Consider the following 11,030-nt stretch of genomic DNA (forward strand, 5'->3'; position numbering starts at 1 on the left):
CTACAGTCCATACAAATCGTTGATGACATTTTCATATAGTTGTCGCGAAATTCATGCATGACATTTTAAGCGACATTGCGAGCGAACATGTCATCGATGAATATATAGATGACAGTATTCCTCATATATTCGTTAATGACAATATTCCCAAATTTTTGGCAAGAGGAAATTATCCGCCAAATTGTTATTAATGAATTCATTTAATATTAAAATTATATTTGTACAAAAAAATATTAAATCAAATCCCTTTCACTTTTTTTATACCCTCCACCTTAGGATGGGGGTATACTAATTTCATTCTGTTTGTAACTACTCGAAATATTCGTCTGAGACCCCATAAAGTATATATATTCGTGTTATGATATCCAACAACTGTGCTAAGTTTGATTTAAATCGGTCCATAACCTGATATAGATGCCATATAAACCGATCCTGAATCTTGACTTCTTGAGCCTATAGAGGGCGCCATTCTTATCCGATTGGACTGGAATTTTGCACGACGTGTTTCGCTATGCCTTCCAACAACTGTGCTAAGTTAGGTTCACATTGGACAATAACCTGATATAGCTGCCATATAAACCGATCTAGGGTCTTGACTTCTCGACCCACTAGAGGGCGTAATTCTTATCCGATTGGAATGAAATTTTGCATGACGTGTTCTGTTATGATATCCAACAACTGTGCCTTGTATGTTTCAAATCGGTCCATAACCTGATATAGCTGCCATATAAACCGATCTTGGGTCTTGACTTCTTGAGCCTATAGAGGGCGCAATTCTTATCCGATTTAAATGAAATTTTGCACGACGTGTTTTGTTATGATATCCAATAACTGTGCCAAGTATGGTTCAAATCGGTCCATAACCTGATATAGCTGCCTTATAAACCGATCTTGGGTCTTGACTTCTTGAGCCTCTAGAGGGCGCAATTCTTATCCGATTGGAATGGAATTTTGCATGACGTGTTTCGCTATGCCTTCCAATAACTGTGCTAAGTTAGGTTCACATCGGTCAATAACCTGATGTAGCTGCCATATAAATCGTTATTGGGTCTTGACTTCTTGAGCCTATAGAGGGCGCCATTCTTATCCGATTGGAATGAAATTTTGCACGACGTGTTTCGCTATGATATCCAATAACTGTGCCAAGTATGGTTCAAATCGGTCATAACCTGATATAGCTGCCATATAAACCGATATTGGGGCTTGACTTCTTGAGCCTATAGAGGTCGGTATTATTATCCGATTTGCCTGAAATTTTGTACGACGGATCCCTTCATGACCATCAACATACGTGTTTATTATGGTATGAATCAGTCTATAGTCTGATACAGCTCCCATATAAATCGATCTCTCTATTTTACTTTTTGAGCCCCCAAAAGGCGCAATTCTTATTCAAATTGGCTGGCATTTTACACAGGTCTCCAACATATAATTTAATTGTGGTCCGAACTGGACCATACCTTGATATCGCTCTAATAGGAGAGCAAATCTTTTTGTTATCCATTTTTTGCCTAAGAAGAGATGCCGGGAGAAGAATTCGACAAATGCGATCCATGGTGGAGGGTATTTAAGATTCGACCCGGCCGAACTTGGAACGCTTTTACTTGTTTTGCCTAAGAAAAGATGCCGGGAAAAGAACTAAACAAATGCGATCCATGGTGGAGGGTATTTAAGATTCGGCCCGGCCGAACTTAGCACACTTTTACTCGTTATTATATAACAAAAGTTCTGATCTCGTCAGATGTTAATACTCAGATGACAAACATTCTGGTTTTCGTCAGACGTTCCATCACATTCTTCTTTGTCTTGTTATTTGGTACAGTAAGATTTATTTTTCATTAATGCATAAAACAATTTTTTTTGTCAGATGACGGTTTACACGACACTGTCTGCTAGGATGTCCTCTATAGAGTAAAGTTTTTAAATTTTAAATGAGAGAAAAAAATTAAAAAAACTTTCTGGACACGGTCAGTGAGTTCGCCGACCATAAAATTTTATAACAGATAACATGCAAGACATGAAAAAATGCCATATTGGTGACAAAATTATCAAATTATCTTAAATAAGTCTATGAAGACAATGTCATGATAGACATTTGGACTGCTGGGCATTGCCACAAATACCACATTCTAATATCCGAACAACAACATTTATAACACGGATGTAGCGACCGTAAGCCGCCATGTTTGCCAAGTAAACTTCCGTAATAAAGTTATGCTTCTCACTTGGATAATATGGCAACGCATATTACTTCTATTTACACTGAAGGTTATGCACCTAAAGCGTGTTTCATGTAAAAAAAAAGCCAGCAAAAAAATAAATCAAGAAATATTCACTCAAGCATTATAAATACCGAGTAAAACATTTTTCAAGTGAGACATGATGCAAAATGAATTAAGGACGAGAAGAAAATTAACAACACTCGGTAATCGGTTGTTATTCTAGAATAAATATTTTCTATAGAACAGTGAACAGTGAAAGCTGAAAGTAAAGGTTCAATAAGGACTTCCTGTTTGAAATTCTATGGAGAATGGAAAGGCAATAGTAAAGCATCTGTTCTTACTTTAATTGGCTATGACAGAACATTTGCTCCACTAGCCGAATGTGGAATAGCGTCCAAAACGCCTCGATCTTCTGCGCTCATTTTAAAATCTCTGACACCAAGTTTCGAGGTGTCTCCCACCACTTGATCTTTCCCTCAGGCTTATGGTCGTCCCGGCCAGCGTGTACCACCGTGTTTACCTTCAAAAGACAGCTCTTCGATTCAAGTTTAAGCTCAATGATAAGGCAACTACTTTTTATAGCCGAGTCCGAATGGCGTGCCGCAGTGCGACACCTCTTTGTGGAGAAGGTTGTACATGGCTGCCATACCATTTTTTCAAATGGCATAGTTCCGCACAAATGACGGCACCATTAGAAGGGCATAATAACCGCTGACAAATTTTTTCGAACGGAAAGACGAACAGAAGAAAGGAAAGACAGACTTACGGAAGGAAAGTCGAATGGAAAAACGGACAATTGAACGGTCGGAAGGACAGTCGGACAGAAGGACGGACCATTGAACCATGGGAAAGACCAACGATTGGACTGATGGAAAGACGGACGAATAGAAAAACGGACGGAAATACAGATGAAAAGATGGAAGGACGAACGGTAGGATGGGCAGAAAGACTGACAGAAGGATGGGCAGAAAGACGGGCGGTAGGAACGTCGAGCGGAAGGACGGCCAAAAAACAGGAAAGACGGTCAGAAGAAAAGAAAGACGGTGGAGTGGAAGCACGGACATTTGGACTGTTGGAAGGACAGTCGAACGAAAGGGCAAATGGAAGGACGAAGGAGGGTGGAAAAGGCCAACGATTGGATTGATGAAAGGACGGACGGATGGATTAATTGACGGACTAAAGGATGAACGGAAAGATAGATGGAAGGATGGACCGAAAAACAGGCGAAAGGAACGTCAAACGGAAAGACGGCCAGAAGAACGGAAAGACGGCTAGAAGAAAGGAAGGAAGGTAGAACGGACGAACGGAAGGATGGAGAGAAAGATTGACAGAAGAATGGACAGAAAAACGAGCAAAAGGAATGTCGAACGGAAAAACGGTCAGAAGAAAGGAAAGACGGTTAGAAGAAAGCAAGGAAGGACGGATAGTTCATGGGTGGGAAAGACGAATAGAAGGATGAATTGATTCATGGACGGCATTCAACAGGCGAAAGGAAATTCAAACTTCAAAGACGGTCAGAAGAACGGAAAGACGGCTAGAAGAAAGGTAGGAAGGTAGAACGGACGGACGGAAAGATGGACAGAAAGATTGACAGAAAAATGGACAGAAAAACGGGCAAAAGGAATGTTGAACGGAAAGACGGTCATAAGAAAGGAGAGACGGCTGGAAAAAAGGAGGGAAGGTCTAACGGAAGGACGGAAAGTTCATAGGTGGGAAAAACGAATGAAAGGATGAACTGATTCATGCACGGAAGGACTGACGGACGGAAGGACGGACGGAAGGACGGACGGAAGGACGGACGGAAGGACGGACGGAAGGACGGACGGAAGGACGGACGGAAGGACGGACGGAAGGACGGACGGAAGGACGGACGGAAGGACGGACGGAAGGACGGACGGAAGGACGGACGGAAGGACGGACGGAAGGACGGACGGAAGGACGGACGGAAGGACGGACGGAAGGACGGACGGAAGGACGGACGGAAGGACGGACGGAAGGACGGACGGAAGGACGGACGGAAGGACGGACGGAAGGACGGACGGAAGGACGGACGGAAGGACGGACGGAAGGACGGACGGAAGGACGGACGGAAGGACGGACGGAAGGACGGACGGAAGGACGGACGGAAGGACGGACGGAAGGACGGACGGAAGGACGGACGGAAGGACGGACGGAAGGACGGACGGAAGGACGGACGGAAGGACGGACGGAAGGACGGACGGAAGGACGGACGGAAGGACGGACGGAAGGACGGACGGAAGGACGGACGGAAGGACGGACGGAAGGACGGACGGAAGGACGGACGGAAGGACGGACGGAAGGACGGACGGAAGGACGGACGGAAGGACGGACGGAAGGACGGACGGAAGGACGGACGGAAGGACGGACGGAAGGACGGACGGAAGGACGGACGGAAGGACGGACGGAAGGACGGACGGAAGGACGGACGGAAGGACGGACGGAAGGACGGACGGAAGAACGGACGAATTTGGGAGGTGCGAAAGACCAACTGATAGAAGGACATATGAATAAACGAGCGGATGGACGCATACACGAACAGAAGGACGAACGGATGAAAGAACCAAAGTACAGTGGAATAAAAAATTGTCAAAATATGCCATGTGAGAACGAGGAGGTGCTAGTGGTTCCGTTATAACTTCCAACATCTGCGCCAAGTACGACCCGAATCGGTCTATAATATGATATAGCTCCCATACAAAAACAATCTTCCGATTTGATTTCTTGAGCCCTTACAAGCAACAATTTTTTCCCGATTTAGATAAAATTGAGCATGTAGTGTTATTTTATGGCTTCAGTCAACTGCGTCAAATACGGTTCAAATCAGCCAATAACATGATATAGCTCCCATGTATACCGATCTTATGATTTGACTTAATGGGAACCTGGAAACCGCAATTTTTGTTTTTAGTAGCTTTTCTTTTTGCTGGTTTGACAGAAGTTTAGTATGTAGAAAAAGAATTGTGCTCTTCAAATTAATTTATATTGCATACATTCTGAGCAGAGTCCAAGGTGGTGGGTTCCCAGGATTCGGCCCGGCCGAACTGAGTACGCTTTTATCCACAATCCTAAAATCAATTATTTTTCTCATAAAAAGAATTTCATTGATTATTTTCTTTAAATTTTTTTTCTTTGTTTCTTCATCAACTGTTATTGCAAGAAATAATCAATTTTTCACAAATATCAATCCTCACCCCAATCCCCCCTTTTCACTTCGACAGTATTCCTATACAAAATCCTCATCTCGTTACTCCAATAGCTCATAGCCTATAACAAAAATGTAATTGAAAAGGTTTATCCACCTTTCACAATAGAAAACTTTTGCCACAAATCCTTTTGTCATTAAAAAGCTTTCATTGCGATTTCAATACATTAAGGAGGGAGCGTGGCCAAAAAAAATGTTGGCCTACTTTGCAAATGTTTGGCTTACATGTCGATGCCTTGCCTGAAAGTCTGGCATTTTTAATTGTTGTTTGTCTAAACTTTACAATGATTTTATTCGCAACTCTTCAACTTAAGGGCGGGAGGCAATGCAGCCATCCTCCTTTCTCCATGCTGAACCAATGCGAAGTAGCAGCAGTGTGGCAGCTGTTAACTGTCAATATCTTTTGGCAAACAATGCTCTATAATTTCTCGTTTTCGTGGCTGCGTTTTTATTTCTCTGTCTTTCGCGTATTTCTTTGTCTATTTCCATTTTCTTGTTTGCATTTCTTTGATATGTCCAAAAGTTTTGACTTCTTTTGCTATTTGCATGCACTAATTAAAAAATTCCTACAAGAAACGTCTTTCGCTTGTCCCTTCCCCCTCTCTGGAGTAAAAAACATCTTTTGCTTATCCTTGAAACATCCTTCTTTGGTTTGCTTAAGTTCTTTGTCTTTAGTGCTCTTTTCTCGTTAAGCGAATTCAAAGCTCTATTCGAAATCAAAATATTTCGAAAAAATTTTCTAGTTATCAAAGAACATGAACATGGGGGGGGGTGCAGCAGTTTGTGGGGCTGGAGGTTTTAAGCAAAGGGACGTGAGGGAGAACAACAATTGGGAATAAGTCAAAGCCCAAGGCAAACAATGAATAAAAGCAAATGTTCCTCTTGTCTCCTTCTTCACGAGATACTCAAATCAAACGCTGAAAAAAACAAAAATTTAGGCCAAACCCAAGATTTGAAATGCCATAGAAATTTATTCGAGCATTCAATTATTTTAATTCGATATTCAAGTGTAAATGCGTTGTGTAATGAGGTCAGTTGGCAAATATCTTATCACAGCCCTGAATGCTCATGGGGCATTAGTTTGTGGTTAAGGCCAAGGGTGGACAATATGTAATGGCGAATGATATTCTGGGGTGAATATTTAAATAAAAGCAACGACAGCATAACAGAATAATGAATGAAATTCATTTGGATAATTGAACTAGAACTAAGTTAAGCAAAATTTAAAGCTCAGAACAGAGACATTGGTCTTTAAGAAGCTTAAAATTTCTTAAATAAGTTTATGGTTAATTCCTCACTTCTTTGTTGGCTGCAATGGACAACAAGTAAAAGCGTGCTAAGTTCGGCCGGGCCGAATCTTATATACCCTCCACCATGAATCGCATTTGTCGAGTTCTTTTCCCGGCATCTCTTCTTAGGCAAGAAAGGATATAAGAAAAGATTTGCTTTGCTATTAGAGCGATATCAAGATATGGTCCGGTCTGGACCACAATTAAATTATATGTTGGAGACCTGTGTAAAATGTCAGCCAATTCGAATAAGGATAGCGCCCTTTGGGGGTAAATATAAAGTAAAATAGAGAGAACGATTTATATGGGAGCTGTATCGGGCTATAGACCGATTCAGACCATAATAAACACGCATGTTGATGATCATGAGAGGATCCGTCGTACAAAATTTCAGGCAAGTCGGATATTAATTGCGACCCTAGAGACTCAAGAAGTCAAAATCCCAGATCGGTTTATATGGCAGCTATATCAGTTTATCAACCGATTTGAACCTTATTTGGAACAGTTCTTGAAAGTCATAATAAAATACGTCATTCAAAATTTCAGCCAAATCGGATAAGAATTGCGCATTCTAGAGGCTCAAGAAGTCAAGACCCAATATCGGTTTATATGGCAGCTATATCAGGCTATGAACCGATTTGAACCTTATTTGACGCAGTTCTTGAAAATCATAATAAAATACGTCATGCAAAATTTCATTCCAATCGGATAAGAATGGCGCCCTCTAGAGACTCAAGAACTCAAGACCCCAGATCGGTTTATATGACAGCTATATCAGGTTATGGACCGATTTGGACCATACTTGGCACAGTTGTTGGATATCAAAACAAAACTCGTCATGCAAAATTTCATTTCAGTCGGATAAGAATTGCGCATTCTAGAGGCTCAAGAAGTCAAGACTCAAGATCGGTTTATACGGCAGCTATATCAAAACATAGACCGACATGGCCCATTTACAATACCAACCGACCTACACTAATAAGAAGTATTTGTGCAAAATCTCAAGCGGCTAGCTTTACTCCTTCGGAAGTTTGCGTGCTTTCGACAGACAGACGGACGGACGGACATGGCCAGATCGACATAAAATGTCGGGACGATCAAGATTATATAAACTTTATGGGATCTCAGATGAATATTTCGAATAGTTACAAACAGAATGACGAAATTAGTATACCCCCCCATCCTATGGTGGAGAGTATAAAAATCGTGCTAAGTTTGGCAGGGCCGAATCTTGGTAACCCACCACCATGGATTCTGATAAAATATGGGAGCTATATCAGGTTATAGACCGAATTAGGCCGCACTTGGCGCAGTTGTTGATAGTCATACCATTGCGGTATAATCGAGGCGATTATAGGAAATTTGGAAGAAATGGAAAAGGTTTCGGATCGGATACCTGATAAGACACTTGAGGTTTAGTGAGAGGCACTGCTGGCTGGGGCACAGTCATGGATTGATGGAATTTTCGTATTTCCAACGGTACTTTAGTATTCGCTTATAAGGTCCAAAAAGAAAAAATTGGATTACCTTGAAATTTTCACAAATTGTTTAAGTTGGTCTGGAAGGAAACGTAGGCTATATAATTTTTTGTAATTGGAAGGGGGGGGCGGACTTTCCCCTTTACCCCAAAGTACTACCCAAAAATTAAAGTAGACCGATCGGGACAATATGGGACTCAAATGAAAGGTATTCGGTAGTAGATTGTGAATATGGTCAGGAAGGAGAAATAGGCTTTATAATTTGCTGATTTCGGAGGGGGGCGGACACTCCCCCGTTACCCAAAAACACCACCTTAAATCAAAAGCGGAACAATCGGGACAATATGGGTATCAAATGAAAGGTATTGAAGAGTAGAATACGAATATGGTATTAGAAATTGGGTCTAAGTACCCAGTTGGGGCGACCCCAACCCCAAAATTTCCCCCAAAGAGACATATTGGACGTTTGTGTCAATATGGGCCTCAAATGAAATGTATTCGGGAGTAGATTACAAATCTGGCATACAAAATCAGATCGAAGTATAAGGGGTCACCCTACCCCCCAAAAACCCCTTAAATGGGCATATGACCCATCATGACTATATTGGACTCGGTTTGTTTATTTGTTCCCTACAATCAAAATATGGCTGAACTGATTTTCTTAAAATTTTCACAGATTGTGTAAGTTTGTCTGGAAGGAAACATAGGCTTTATAGTATTTAGACATCGGATGGAGGCGGTCCCTCCCCCTTACCCCAACAACGCCATACTAAACTAAAAATGGACCGATAGGCACAATATGGGTATCAAATGAAAGGTATTGGAGACTAGAAAACGTATATCGTATTAAAATGTGGGTCCATGTACCCAGTTGGGAGGCCCCCAACCCCCTAAAATAGGTTTATTGGACGATCATGACAATATGGGACTCAAATGAAAGGTATTCGGGAGTAGATTGCGAATATGGTCAGGTAGGAACAATAGACTTTACAATTTGTTGATTTCGGAAGAGGCGGGCCCTCCCCCGTTACCCAAAAACACTACCCAAAATCAAAAGTGAACCGATCGGGAAAATATGGGTATCAAATGAAAGGTATTGGAGAGTAGAAGAAGAAGAAGTAGGAGAAAACGAATATTGTATTAAAATGTAGGTCTAAGTACACATAAATTCGACGTTCATATCAATATGGGTCTCAAATGAAAAGTATTCGACAGTAGATTACAAATATGGCATAAAAAATTAGGTCAAAGTAATGGGAGGTCGCCCCACCCCCAAATACCCTAAAATGGGCATATTAACCGACTATGTCTATATGGGACTCAAATGGAAGGTACTTGGGAGTAGATTACGAATATGACATTAAAATTTGGGTTCAAGTTAAGGTGGCGCTTCTGCTTCCAAAAATAAGACAAATAGGTTGATTGACCCATTATGACAATATAGGATTCAAATAAAGGGTATTTTAGAGTAGAAAACGAATTTGATATGTAAATTGATAGCCAAGTGTTTCGGGGTACTCCCTAAAGCACCCCCTAAACTGAACTTCATTTCCGACTGAGGCAATATAGTGTTAAATCAACGGTATTTCCGGCCATAGGCTACAGTGGCACGTAGTCGATATCCACATTCAGGGCGAAGTGTCCCCACCCTAAAAAGATTTTGAAGAGTTAAAGAATGTGCAGCGGAGGGGGCTCGTTCCGCCTAGTTTTCTATGAAAACCAAATTTTGATATAATTCTCCATGAAAACCGTAGTATTTCGACCAGATTTTTTACAAAAAAAAAAAAACAAACTTCTATGAATTTTTATCATCTTTACTCTTTACTCACTCTCTCCCTTTATTTCCTTCTATTTCAGTCCCGACGTCTATGTGGTCACCATTTCCCAAATGTTGCAATACATGACCGATCCCAAAGAGTTGCGCGATGTCAGTCAAATCGATGCCTGGAAATGTGACAAAAATGTTGCTGTTGCCTCCAAGCCCTGCAACATCTGGAACACCTGTGCCTTGCCCTTCAAAATTCCCGAACAGAATATCACCGATACCCGTTACATGGAAACTTGTCGCGAATGCCCCAATGTCTATCCATGGTTGGGTGATGCTGGCGGTACTGGCATTCAAGGTCGTGACAGTTATATCTTCTCAGGACCCGTTCAGGAGGCCGATGGTGAACCCGTAGAAGAGTAGACGAACAACAACATCATAAAGGCAGTTTAGAGAAAGAGTGCCAGAAACCCAGAAACTAAAGGAACAAATTTCTTTTTTTTGTCAAAAAATTTTTTTTTATCTCAAATGTTTGCTTTTCTTTTTTGTTATATTTTTTTATTTTAATTTAATTATTATGAGAGTTTTTTTGTTTGTTTTTTTTCTCCTTCGAGAAACTTAATTTTGTGTTTAAAACTTGACTTTTGATAAATTGAAAAATAGTTGTTAAGTAAATCTATAAAAAAAACAAAACGTGTCAAAACTTTAGCAGATAAGTTATAAATAAAGTTAACCTTTTTTTATAAAAAAAATAAAAACTATTTTTTAGTTAGTTGTCTTCCAACAGAAGAGAGAGAGTCGAACTCTCCAGCCATGAGAATGAATATTGGTAGAATGGAAGGTTTTTATCGACTACAGAAAAGATACTGCCAGACACACAAGAGAATCGGGCTTAGACAACACAATATTGGTGGACCTTGCTGGCTCAATCCCATGGCACGCACCGGATTGACCCGATGGAATCCTTCATCGGCAAGGGCTGCCGCCTCAGTGTATTTGTCCTTTTTTCGTCATGGGAGAGGCACATTCCGAAGTGCCTTCTCCGCACGCTTC

At 41.2% G+C, this 11,030-nt stretch overlaps 1 protein-coding gene across 1 annotated transcript in view; it reads left to right on the plus strand.

The window, feature by feature from the left end:
• Positions 1-10,646, plus strand: part of LOC106085119 (chitin deacetylase 1) — a 195,278-nt gene extending 184,632 nt beyond the window's left edge. Inside the window, exon 8 of the mRNA XM_013249167.2 lies at positions 10,070-10,646. Within this exon, the coding sequence (XP_013104621.1) occupies positions 10,070-10,400 (331 nt within the window). The 3' untranslated portion in view covers positions 10,401-10,646. The remainder of the gene's footprint in view (positions 1-10,069) is intronic.
• The last annotated feature ends 384 nt before the right edge of the window (positions 10,647-11,030 follow it).

The sequence above is a fragment of the Stomoxys calcitrans genome, chromosome 4 (genome assembly GCF_963082655.1).
Source record: "Stomoxys calcitrans chromosome 4, idStoCalc2.1, whole genome shotgun sequence".
Taxonomy (NCBI): Eukaryota; Metazoa; Arthropoda; class Insecta; order Diptera; family Muscidae; genus Stomoxys; species Stomoxys calcitrans.